Below are 13,580 nucleotides of genomic sequence, written 5' to 3'. Positions count from 1 at the left end.
AAACCCAATCCATATCCCTGTGCCGTAAGAGGCGACCAGGGTTGTCAGGAAGGGCATCCGGTGTAAAACCTGTGCCAAATCAGTATGCGGATCATAATGGTGATCCACTGTGGCGACCCCTAACAGGAGCCGCCGAAAGAAGAAGAAGAATTACTGCTTGGAAGGCAATGGCAAACCACCCAGCATAACCCTTGCCAAGAAACTGCTTTGATAGCACTGACTCGCTGTAATAGAGGTTGCAAGATCAGAATCTGTTTCCTTGATCCATACCGTCACAAAAATTTGCAACCATATTTCTCTTACTGGACTGTGCATTTGGTCAGATATGAAAGAATCTGAGAAAAAGTATCAGAGAACTTTGCTCAACTATTTAAATAGCAGAGAACTTTGCTCAGCTCTACGATTTACTGATAACGTTGCAGTAACGAATAAGTTCAGAATTCCATTCTTTTCTTTTTTTCTGCATTCCAATTTATCAGATATTTTGATTGTCTTGGACTTTTTCAAGCCAAAATAAATAGTCTGTTAAATTGGACTTGGTACCTTTTTTATTACCCTGCGTGTACAAAACGAAAAGCAGGATTAAGCAATTGGTTCTCTCTCTCTTCCCTCTCTTCCCTCTCTTCCCTCTCTTCCCTCTCTTCCCTCTCTTCCCTCTCTTCCCTCTCTTTTCTCTCTTTTCTCTCTTCTTCTCTCTCTCCTCCCCCCACAGACATCAGTTTATGTTCGAGAAACTACTTGATTTAATTTGAATGTTGTATTTTAACAACTAGTTGGACCATGAATCGGAAAACAAACCTGCAATTTTGCAGTACTTTGGCTCTGAATTTGGCAAATTGTACGGATCTCAATCTGATTGTATATGTGCACAGATGAGTAAGGAATTTTTTTTTACTCTGTCTGCTTGCCTGGCATCAAGCAAAATTTAAAATAATTCCAAACAGGAAGTTCCTGTTTTTAAAGACATTATAAACGGGCCTGAAGAACTCTCTCTATCGAGTGCAGCCTGTGGCTGCTGGTTGCATCATTGGTTGGGACGTGGCTATGCCGCTGATGCAGTGTCCCCCTTAAGGCCCGGTCACACCTTGACGTTTTAGCCAGCGATGGCAACGTGTTAAAATGTATGTAAAACGCTGGCTTACGTTGAACTTTTGATGTTTTTTTTTTTAAGATTCGGATGTATTCATAGCGACTTGGTCTTATGTATAACACATTGGTAACAACACAGAACGTTTCGTTGTGTTATAGATAACTTGTACCAACGAACGCTGAACCTGTTGTCGGCCTACACAACCGATGCCCAACGATAGTCTAACTCAGGCATAGCGCGTTGCACGCATCGCCGACCATGTCATGGCGTAGCCTATTAAAAGGCTGACGCACAACTATTCGAATCATAACTGCCGTAGAAATGGAAGGGTCAAAATCGCGGTCACACCTTGGCGATCTTGCCAGCGTATGCCGAAGTAACAAAAAGTGTGTCTAAAACGTTGGGGCACGTCGAATACGGAATGGGTAAGCTTGGTATGCGCGAGTAGAACGCTAAATACGCTATCATAAGTCGTAGTAAGTAGAGTACGTCAAGAAATTTTGAACATGTTCAAAATTTTACGACGTACTCGGCGTATGACACACGTTCCGCATGCGATGGGGATAAGTTTTACACACGATATGTGGACGCTTACACACGTCCACAAAGGCTACTTATAAGCTACTCATAAGTCGAAACACGTCGCGGTAATGTCTTTTTTACGCGAAACTTATTTCTAACTTATGTTTGACGTGCTTTGAACCAATTCTGTACGTAGTCCCAACCAACATCGACGTATGCACACGTATTCAAATGACGTCTTCCGGTCGACAAAAAAATAAAAGAACGTGTTTCAAACTTACAACTGCCATATGAAGACGTGTTCCCAGCGGTTTTGGGAATTGGTATATAAAAGGGGAACCCAACAGTGTTTTCGAGTCCTTTTTGAGTCGATGTCCATGTCAGCAGTAACAGTATCAGTATCAATATTAGTAGTAGTTTGTTCATGTTGGCAGTAGTAGGTGAGTGTGAGGGGGAGGGTGTGGGTTATGATGGATCGTCCTTGCGTCCGCGTGTCCACGGGTAGGTTCATAGGCTGCCACTCAACGATTTAAATGGCTGCATCTCCACTATTGAAAGTAGACGCTTGCGCTCAACAATTGCATTTTTTTTTACACTCAACGACTTTTAAACGGTACCTCTCAGCTATTTTCATTGTTTACAATGAACGATTTCAATTGCTGTCACTCGCCTTTGTTTTTTGATGCTGGCGCTCAGAAATTTTAATCGTTTCCATTGAACGTGCAAAATCACTCAAACCCCATTATTGAAAGTAGAGGCTTGCGCTCAACAAGTCAATTTTTTTTCACTCAACGACTTTTAAACGGTACCACTCAAGTATTTTCGTTGTTTAAAATGAATGTTTTAAATTGCTGTCACTCGCCTTTGTTTTTTGATGCTGGCGCTCAGAAATTTTAATCGTTTCCATTGAACGTGCTAAATCGCTCAAACCCCACTATTGAAAGTAGACGTTTGCGCTCAACAATTCGATTTTTTTTGCACTCAACGACTTTTAAACGGTACCACTCAGCTATTTTCATTGTTTACAATGAACGATTTCAAATGCTGTCACTCGCCTTTGTTTTTTGACGCAGGCACTCAGAAATTTTAATCGTTTCCATTGAACGTGCTAAATTGCTCAAACCCCACTCTTTTAAAAAGACGCTGCCGATGGACAATTGGAATCATAGGCAAGCAAGACATCGAAGTGTGAACATCCTCGTCATGCCCAAGAAAAGTTTGAAGACTGCTGCAAATAGATGTCCTGGCCGTGGCCGTGGACGCCGACGCAAGGACGATCCTTCATCACCAAAACCCTCCCCATCACGCTCAACCTCCGACGGAGAGGATGCTGGCTCCAACGCCTCTCGGGCATCGTCGGTGGCATCGATAGCTGCGTGCGACGCCTCCACGTCCCCTCCACAAGTCGTTGCGAAGAAGAGGGCCAAGAAGACAATGTATTGTCTCGATTTCGAAGAGGAGCAGCTCATGTGCGATTTCCTTCGCGACAATCCATGCATCTGGGACATCAAGAAGAGGGACTACAGAAGGGTGGACAAGAAGGTCAAGGTCTGGGAGGATCAAGGCACTACCATGGGAAAGTCTGTGGAGCACCTTCAGGGGTGGTTCAAGTCCCTGCGAGACACCCACACCCGTCTCGACAGGAGCAAGAGCGGTGACGGCGCCACCGAACTGATGGAGAGGGAGCAGTGGGTGAAGGCAAACTTCGGCTTCCTCAAGCCTGTGGTCCGTCATCGTCCTTTGCCCGTCAATAGTGTAAGTGTAAATACATAGTATCATGGATACTATTTTTTCCCCCATGCCTTTAATTGTACTAAAGATCTCTAAGGAATTCTTCATATATTAATGCAAAGCATTACATTTGCCTCAAATTTTTGCATTGTCATTTAATATACACTTGTTGTAATTGCAGATAAAGAAAACCATAGCGGCACACAGCGGGGACCTCGCCGCTGCAGAGGCAGCTTGTGCAGAGCTCATGGTCCATGAAGACAGCACGCCTTCCCCTGTCCCACATTCATCCGCACAGGGCAAGGGGAAGCGTGCACACGACGATGACCAGCTGCTGCAGTCACTCGAGGAGAGGGTACACGAGTCTGGGGAACTCCTAAAAAGTCTCGCAAAACCTCAACCCGTCACAGCCGCTGCAGCGTACGCCAAATACGTGCATGACATCCTGCTCGGTATGTCCAAAAACAAGTTTCGGGAGACAAGGGCAAGCTTCAACGAGATTCTCAATGTGCTGCTGGATGAGGACAGTGAAGTGGAAGAGTGCCCGACGGCTCACAACGTCCCTGCTCGTGTTTTAAGGCGCAAGTTTGCAGCAACAGCTAGGCACCAGCCACCCCGCCACATGTGGGGAAACAAGCCATCGACTGCGTCAGCATGGGCCTCACAGACTACCGGCGATGTGGACCCACACATGCAGCATCCGCAGTGGCAGCTGATGACGCCTCATCCCCCTCAGCATGGCTTTTTGCTTCCTCCCCCTGTGAGTACACAGCAGGCAAGCTCCGCATCTGCATCTGATGTGCAAGAACTGAACCAGTCCCCAAACGAGTTGGACACAATCGCAGTAGGAGTAATGTCGACATCTCTGGCTTCTCAGGACTGCTGAGCTTCACCAGCGATCTGATTGTCACAAGCACCCCTTGTGTGGAGGTTAACAAACCTCCACCACCTGAGAAGAACAAGTAAATAGAGTGACAGTGTCGTGGTTTACTTTTCAAGTTTGGCAAATACATTGTTTTGGCCATATTTGTGCCATTTTTTTATATACGTTTGCCCACTGTACTCTTTTACAATTTTTCCACAGAGCACTGAATAAAAGTTGAGCAAACTCTTTCTATTTTGGTTGGAATTGCTTCATTAATATTTAATTCATAAACAATAATGCTAAATATGAATCCGTTAGGCGCCATCGCTGCTCGCTCTACTTTGGGAGCTGGGCGACGCCACTTGTCCTTTTCATTTACATGGTACCAAGCTGTTTAGTACAATAAATATGTTCACCACAACCCTCTTAGTTTGCGGCCAGAAACCCACCTTGTGGAATACTAAACATGTATCCAAAGGGACTGTAACAAATGTCAGCCATAGTGATCCCATTTGCCTATTCGCTAAAACACTTTTTATTAATAGGAGTTTGTTACACTTTCTCCTTGTTCACATTTTAAGTCGCGTCTCGCTTGCGAGCTGTGGTTCATGGAGAGCTTGGCGCTGTTCTTCTTGTGAAGACAAAACCTTTACGTCATGGCTCTTTCACATACACGATCCGGATCTCCCAAAATACCAGACACATATACACATTGTCACATTGAGGTTGCCTTTTGATAGTGTCTAACGTGGACTTTTAAATACATTCGGAAATTTGCTTACAAGTTTGGGGAAGTTCGTGTTTCAATTTAAAAATTATTCCATTTAATATATTTAAATTGCGTAAATATAATTACAACTTAAAATGCACGGAGAACGCCATTTACGGGCGTGAGGTGACGCCACGTGACGGTTTTTTGTAGTTGTTGTTGTTGTTGTTTTTTTCTTTCCTTCAATTAAAAAAAAAAAAAAATTTCCCTATTGTCCTGGAGAGGACAAAACCTTTAGGATACGGCACTTGGAGACATTTGTCCTTGTTTATTTTAAAAAGACCCCTCGGAGGTCTACTTATGGAGGTTATTTTTGTATTTTGCACACTTCACAATAACTATACGTTTTTCGATAAAGTATTTGAGCTATTCCGAAGCAACAGAGGTGTGCAGAGCAACCATTAAATTTTGTGCACGAACGAACAACATTGACCACCATTCACCCAAGTGTCTTGAACAGCATAATGTTCTTCTTCAACATATTAACAATTTAGCATTCGTGAGGCTGTTAGAAATGTACTGGGCCATAACCTATATCCTCCTCGTCGTTTTGGGTGGTTAAGCCTATAAATTGGCATGAAGGGGCATTGGTAGATTGCGCACGCTCTTTTTATTTTTTTTATGAAAAGTTATTCTTTTCGGAAGAATTAAAGGGGTTGCTGGCAAGACTTTGATAGGACCCGTGGTGCTTTATTGGAAAGAACACGATGCACACATATATTGAGCGTACGTAGCAAATTTCATAGGAATCCTTAGAGTGGTTTAGCTGTTAGGCTTGACAAAGGATTTTGGGAAAGGCAGTCATGGAAATACCCCGAAAAAGGGTGCTGGAAGAGCACCCAATACGTTATGTTGTCTTCCCTTATGTATTTGTCCTTTGTAATAAATAACAGAAACGATGTTCATTTCAAGAGGTATGTTAAATCCTCTGTGGTCCTTTATTGCATGAACTTTTGCTAAAAACACATATCTATAGCATTTTTTTGTTGCCATGGAATTGAACCAGCAGGGGAGTTGACCCAGTGCTTGAGGAGATTCCTCTGTTTTTTCCCATCCTTGGAGGCAGTGTTGTTACCAGTAGCTGTCTGCGTATCCTCCAAGTGGCGTCCCTCTCGCCATGCTCCTGGAACAACGTCGCATTTCCCATTGTCTTCCCGGTCAAGTTGCGGGTTGTGTAGTCCGGGGTACCTTGGAGTCAAATTATATTTTATTCACTTATAAAGCACAGCTTTTATAAAAACACGTATCCAAATGCGCTGTGCAATAACAAACAATATAATGATACATATAACATCGAAGGTAAGTCATACATTTTTCGAAGGGTACGCTAAAAAGTTTGATTGCATTCTATACTGGTTAATATATGCTATTTAAACATGGATTACCTTGTCCGCAAGAGGTTGTGCAAGATCAAGCATGCTTTCACAATGACCTGCACATTGGAGGGTTGATGCTGCATTGCACTTAGCAGAACCTGGAATCTGTTCGTCAAAATGCCGAATGCATTTTCTGCCACCCTCCTTGCTCGGCTAAGCCTGTAGTTGAATATGCGCTGGTCATTATTCATACCCCGGAAACTGTATGGCTTCATCATGGTGGTTCTTAAGGAAAACGCATCGTCGCCGACGAAGAAGTACGGTACGTCCTCGTTGTCGTGTGGAAGAGGCTCAGGGTCAGGGAAGCCAAGTGTACCGTCTTCCACGCATTCCTTCAACTCAGAGTCATTGTAAATTTGCGCATCCGATGCGGATCCGGCACCGCCGATATCTGCCCAAATGAACTTGTAGTCAGCATCTACAAGCGCCAGAACAACAATGGAGTAGAATCCTTTATAATTGTAGAAAAGTGATCCACTCCTTGGAGGACAGCGGCAGGCCACGTGCTTCCCATCAAGTGCCCCACATGTATGGGGGAAGTTCCATCGTTTGTAGAACTTGTCGGCTATGACGCGCCAACCATCAGGAGTTGTTGGGCAAACAAGTACCTCATCCACATATTCGTCAACAATAGCTTGACAGACTTCTCTTACCACTCGGGACAGGGTGGTATGAGGGACCCGCCATCCGAACCTCATCGAGCGATACTTGCATCCAGAGGCAAGGTGACGCAAAGTTAGTGCCAGCCTCATGCCAGGCTCAAGCGGAGCCCTGAAGAAGGTGTGCCGCTTTGCTATCCGTGGACCCACTCTGGCCAGCAGCTCGTCGAACATGGCTGGGGGCATGCGGAGAAAGTTGGTGAAGGCTGAATGGTCCTCCTTACGGAGTTCCACCATGAGCTGGTTATATAAACCAAAATGCCGTCGCCTCCCAATCCATGGTGTCACCCAGTGCCTTCTCCTCCGTTCACGTCTTGTTTTCTTGGTTCTATTGGCATGCAAGTGGTGCAGTGCCAAATTGATGAGGGTATGCTGATGTTGGAGGACAGGAAGGTATTGTAGTGTCATCGTTGCTGGATACTCCATCTCTCGTAATGTCATGGACATGTACTTGCTATGTAGTCCGCAACACTGACGGGTTCCTCCTGTGAAACCTCTTTTTATTTACCAGTTCCCCTAATCGCTGCCATTACATCATCATCTGGTATCAGTACGTTCGGAACTCGTTCCTTATGTTCTGTAGTCGTCCGGCAAACGCCAAATACGTCCACATACGTCAGTATGCGCAAGAGGTGCGTTACACACAGGAGCAAAGTACGTCACTCATTGGTTTGATAAAAGCCTCTTTTGTCCTAAACAATAACTCGGCATGATTTTACGTGTAAGTAACTTTTAAGCAAGGAGTGTCGAAGTGTGTCAACGATCGCGAAGCTTGTTGGCAACTTGTCGCTGATGGGTTATAAATAAGTGTCAGGCACGCTAACCATTATACCGACGTCTTTCAGCCTATGAGTAACTTAAAAGTAACGTCTGTCGACGTGTGGCATCGAACGCGTAACGTGCCAAACAACACGTTAATCACAGGTTAGAAATAAGTTTCGGGTACGCAAAACATTACGCCGGCGTGTCTCGACTTATGATTAACTTACAAGTAGCATGTGTTGACGTCTGTCAACGATCGCAGACCGTGCATACAACTTGTGACCAGCGTAGCGGAACGTGTGCGTCGTACGCCGGCATACGTCGTGAAATTTCAAGCATGAAAAAATTTGAACAAAACCAAAAAGTACAACGTATAAAGCCAACGTACAACGACGTATGACAGTGTTTTTCAGCGTGCTCTCAATGTTATCAAAACTTACCCATAACGTATTCAACGTGTGCCAGCGTTTTAGAAAAAAAATTAAAAAATCGGCATACGTTGGCTTAAACGTTAAGGTGTAACCGGGCCTTTACCAGTACACTGGTACTCATTTTGCCAACCTTGGAAGGATGACAGGCTGAGTCAACCTCCTGTTTTATTTTAATTCAGCGGCCAATGGGGCTTGAACTCAGGACCCGAGGATCCCAAGCCACCACCCAAACCACTAAGCCAACACCAGGCTATATGACTGAAGAACTAATGAAATGTGTTAATTAAGTGTTGTCAGACGCCAGTAAACTTGTGGGAATTTTTTTTCCTACAGACTTTAAAACTTTTGCTTTATTTCTATTGAATTATAGACTTGAACATGATAATGCAAATTGCCTTCTTAGCACTTTCGAAAACCTACCGTTTAACAGTACTTTGACCAAATATTACGGCATAAGCCACTCGCAGACCTTTCCCATGTCCTGTTTGTCTCAAGACTGTGCAGGGTAAGGTGTCCTGTGAACGCTTTCATTTTGATCAGTATCTCGGTGCCTTTATTTTCATAAAAAAATAAAAATAGTTCCTTGGTCCATGATCTGTGAACGTTGAAGCATTTTAGAAAGGTGTATACCATATTTTCATGCAAATAACCCACAAGTGTTAAGGCCCTGTCACACCTTGACGTTTTAGCCAGTGTATGGCAAGGTATCAAAATGTATGCAAAACGCTGGCGTACGCTGAACTATTGATGTTTTTTCCCCAGTTTTGGACGTATTCATAACGAGATGGATGTATGCATAACGTATTAGTAACGTACACAGAACGTTTCAATCACATATAGATAACTTATACCAACGAATGCTGAGCGTGTTGTCGGCGTTCACAACCTATGCCCAACGATAGTGTAACTTATGCATAGCGTGCGGCAGCGTATCGCCGACGATCACGTGCCGTAGGCTATTCATAGGCTGCGGCTCTACGATTCAAATCATAACCGCACTAGACATCGAAGTGTGAAGCTGCTGTCACACCTTGACGTTTTAGCCAGCATATGCTGACGTATGAAAAATTTGCCAAACCAAGCTGGCACACGTCGAATACGTTATGGGTAAGTTTTGTATACGTTAAGAGCATCCTGGCATACATCGTAGTACGCTGGCATACGTCGTCATACGCAGAGTCCGTCGAGAAATTTTCAGCATGTTGAAAATTTCTCGATGTACTCTGCATATGACGCACGTTCCGCATACGCTGGCCATAAGTTGTAGGCACGTTACGCGATCGTTGACACACGTCGACACACGTTACTTGTAAGTTACTCATAAGTCGAAACACGTCGAGGTAATGTTTAGCATCAGTGTTCCAGACTCCCTGGTTTTTTTTTTTTCTTCTTCTTTGGTATGACGGTGATGTTGACACTTTGATTTCTAGTGCGGTTATGATCTAAATCGTTGAGCGGCAGCCTATTAATTATATTATAACCCCACTAGAAATCAAAGTCTCAACATCACCGTCATACCGAAGAAAAAAACAAAAAACAAAAACGGAGTCTGGAACACTGACTAACCATTACCTTGACGTGTTTCGATTTATGAGTAGCTTTCAAGTAACATGTGTCAATGTGTCAACGATCGCGTAACGTGCCAACAACACGTTACTCATAGGTTAGAAATAAGTTTCGGGTATGCTCAACATTACCTCGACGTGTTTCGACTTATGAGTAACTTACAAGTAAAGTGTGCCGACGTGTGTCAACGATCGCGTAACGTGCCTACAACTTATGGGCAGCGTTATGCGGAACGTGTGAGTCGTACGCTGGCATACGTCGAAAAATTTCAAGCATGGAAAATTAGTCTAACAGCTCGGCATACTACGACGTATGCCAGCGTGCTCTTAACGTATACAAACTTACCCATAACGTATTCGACGTGTGCCAGCGTTTTTGCCAAATTTTTCATACTAGTACGTGCCCGTAAAAAAAAAAAATAAATAAATAAATAAAATAAACCACACAGGCCGTTTCTTCGCTCTCACGTGCCCGTACGTGTGTGACTCGGAAGTTCGATATTATTCGCAGTTACGATTATTCGCAATTTATTTTTAATACCCAATTATTCAATTAGCGCCAACGTATTTTACCTTTTCGCAATGTCGTGGCAAGGAAAAACAAAAAGAGAAGAGAAGAAGAGAGAAAAAATTTACTTCCTGGTTCGGAGCATACCAGCACTCTGATGTTCCCGAAATTTATACACCGTCTAATATGAAAACGATCATAACTTGGGCCATTGTGTTTATCTATAAATGCGCATAAGAAATCGAGAAATTATTAGAATACACGAAGTCATCACTCTCCGGAAGTCCGTACGTTGTAACCGTAATGGGGAACGCGGCTGAGGTTCCCTTCCCCATCGGCCACGCCCACGCAACAACGTGTCTTCCCATTGGTTTGGTAAATAAATGGCCATAACTTGGGAAGCACTTGTCCGATTAATATCAAACCTTGAAAAGGCACATCCTCAGGTCCCCAGCAATATACCTGGCAAGTTTCAATTAGATCGGACCAGAGGTTGTCGAGAAACAGCAGTCACACACACAGACACACACACAGAGATTGCTGGAATTATAGATGGATGTCAGGCATACGCTGGCGAAATCGTCAAGGTGTGACAGGGCCTTTAGATTGGTTCCAAAAATTCCAACTGAAGGGTATAGTTGTGTGCAGGTTGTACGGTATTTCACCAGACGGCACTTACAGGGGCCCAAGTGAAAATATCGAGGGGAATTTCATTGGAAAGGTTGCAAAATTCTCACCAGGGTCAAAAATAAGATTATATTTGTTAAAAAATTTTTTTTTTACAGACAGCATGTTTATTTAATCAAAGTACATATATACATATAAGAACTAGAAAATATATGAATTGGATGTTGAGCACTTTTCCGATATCCCCCCCGTCCCTCTCTCTTCTTCGTGGGGCGGCTCAGCTGATCAATTGTGTACTTTCTCTTGAAAGCATGAAACTTGGCATATGGTTAGAGTAATACAATACAAAGATTTTTAGTCCAACGGCCACTGGAAATTGCACCCCGTATTGTGGCCATCTTGGATTTCAAAATGGCCACCAGTATGGACCTGTTTTGTTAAATATCTCCTTAAGTCGTACAGATATCGAGACAGTTGAACCGCCTATACCTACATTTTACGGCTCTAGGAAGCCAATGGTGACATAAAATGTTTGAAAATTGTGGCTGCCATCTTGAAATCCAAGATGGCCACCATTGACAAACTATTTTGCTCAATATCTTATGAAGTACTAAAGATATCAATACAGTTTTAACGCCTATACTACATTTTAGGGGTCTAGGAATCCAATGGTGAGATTGAATATGTGGCAGCTATTTTATAATCCAAGATAGCCACCATCCAAAGGCTAACATAAACTATCATCAGTTTGGACAATATGTGAAGGAATGAACCATCAAGAAAACATCACAAGCGGTTGGCAAAAAAACAGTTACCATCACTTGACTTTTCTAGTCTCTGTTGCATTCCCTATCACAAGAACAAAGTGACGTGCATGGAAGTGCAGACTTCTTACACCTGCAGTGATCAGTGCATCCTTTTGTGCATCTACACCGGAGAAGTTCATTGCAGATCTTTGCGGCTTACGGTAGTGTTATCCAAATCGGTTTAAACTGACCGTCGGATGTTTTTTCCCAACCCCACTCACTTGGACATGGGAGCTCAGGCTGTGCATGTAATGCCTGGCCCCAGAATAATGCTCCTTGGTACATGCATGCCTAACATGCTGCACCAGAGCACGGTGTGTAGACGGAATTGATTCCAGAGGTCTGCCTTCCTTTGCAAACAGTTTCTTTCGTGCTGTATTAATGTCACTACAGGTACTTGTGCGATCATACATCAAAATGACAAATCTTGCAATAATGCTCATACAGGACTCGTTTATATCTGTTTGTTAATGGTTGACATCAAATAGTGCATCTGTGAGCTCTGGGAACGACTCCCATACAGCCCATGCAGTTCGCTTACCACGCCCAGCAAACGCTGCCAGTGTCACATCCTCTCAGTGCATGAAACGTGGGGAGGGCCTTAGACTTCTCAGGGCCGAGAGCAGTGGCTATGTCATGTGCAGGGAGGAATCGCAAGCTCTTCCCTGTTCCAAAGGCTAACCATATCTTCACAGAAAGTCTTTGAGTTGCCATAACTGCAAGTCCGACAACATCTGTATCAACGGTTCGGATTAGGATCCTGTCATTCCCTCTCTGTGCCGCCTCAGCTGCATGGAGGAACATGCGGCCATCTGCCTCTTCTTGGCTGCATGGAGCAAGTGAATCTAGATTAATGCGTGGTGGAGCAGTAAGAACCTCTGTTTCCAGTGTGACTACTAACTCTTTGCTCTGGTCTTCAACTGACTTGATTATTTCATTGGACAGAAAACTGAAAAGTTGTGTCTTGTTTTGGTCGACACGAAGAAAAATCTGCCATTGTCCAGGAACTGCAACTGAGGTACCCACACGTCGACGAACTCCCCTGCCACGCTTTTCTCGGGTCATGCTCTTCAGACTTTCAGGCAGGTAACGGTTCCACACCAGGTCAAGTCGGGTTGCAGATTTGTACTGGGAGAGAAGAAATGGGATGAATACCTCTTTGGCATATTCCCCAAAGGTCTTCTCTGTTCCAGGCTTTAGCATTTGAACAATCGCTGCCCCATCAAGTATTACGCATGTAACCTTTGGAGCCTGTATACTTTCCGGTGCAATTTCCTCAAAGCATTGCAAAAGATCACTCTTTGTTCCAGTTCGAAGCTTCCCAGCCTGGGACAGGGATGGAGGGAAAGGCTGATTTTCACGACGGAAAAAAATCATCAAGGTTTCCGTCACGTGTCTGACGAGCAATGTAAAGGTGGGAAAACAATTGCACATCACTCTTTAATGAGGCTACCTTCTGTTTGTCTTTAGGCTGGGCTTTTCCTGATGAGCTGCCAAATAATGGCAACTTGTTGCGGGAGAGGACATCATTGAGAGGCTTTTTACGCTCAATGAGCCTTTCTTGCACAAATGATTCCAAAGCTTCCTTCCCCACCTTCTGCGCATTTTGCACACTGTGAATAACTGATGAGCTTGCAATGTCTTTTGTGTCGAGGACCACAATGTCAGTAGTTTCTTCAAGAAATGGATTACCAATGTTTTGTACCCTGCGAGTGTTGCTTCACCTTGTTTACCTTTTCGTTGACTGGGAAACAACCTTTTCAGTGGTGTTCTGTTGACAAACAATGCAGAGTTCCCACTGAGTAACTCGACCCATTTCAGCATCTGGCTTAGATGGATCCACAAGTTTGATGCTTTGCCATCTCCAGT

The 13,580-nt window shown here is 43.9% G+C and overlaps 2 protein-coding genes across 3 annotated transcripts in view; both read left to right on the top strand.

Moving 5' to 3' along the window:
* Positions 1–13,580, top strand: part of LOC147015906 (uncharacterized) — a 130,992-nt gene that overhangs the window by 17,321 nt on the left and 100,091 nt on the right. The gene's annotated exons all lie outside the window — the stretch shown is intronic.
* LOC147015907 (uncharacterized) lies at positions 1,960–4,656 on the top strand. Its single transcript, XM_085848515.1, has 2 exons — positions 1,960–3,367; positions 3,525–4,656. The coding sequence occupies exons 1-2, from the start codon at positions 2,762–2,764 to the stop codon at positions 4,227–4,229; spliced, it is 1,311 nt and encodes a 436-aa protein (XP_085704641.1). The 5' UTR covers positions 1,960–2,761; the 3' UTR covers positions 4,230–4,656.

This window comes from Eptatretus burgeri, chromosome 12 (assembly GCF_056783735.1).
Source record: "Eptatretus burgeri isolate ZD-2024b chromosome 12, Ebu_testis_v1, whole genome shotgun sequence".
Taxonomy (NCBI): domain Eukaryota; kingdom Metazoa; phylum Chordata; class Myxini; order Myxiniformes; family Myxinidae; genus Eptatretus; species Eptatretus burgeri.
Note: the sequence above shows the minus strand (reverse complement) of the source record. Positions and strands in the feature narration are given on the sequence as shown.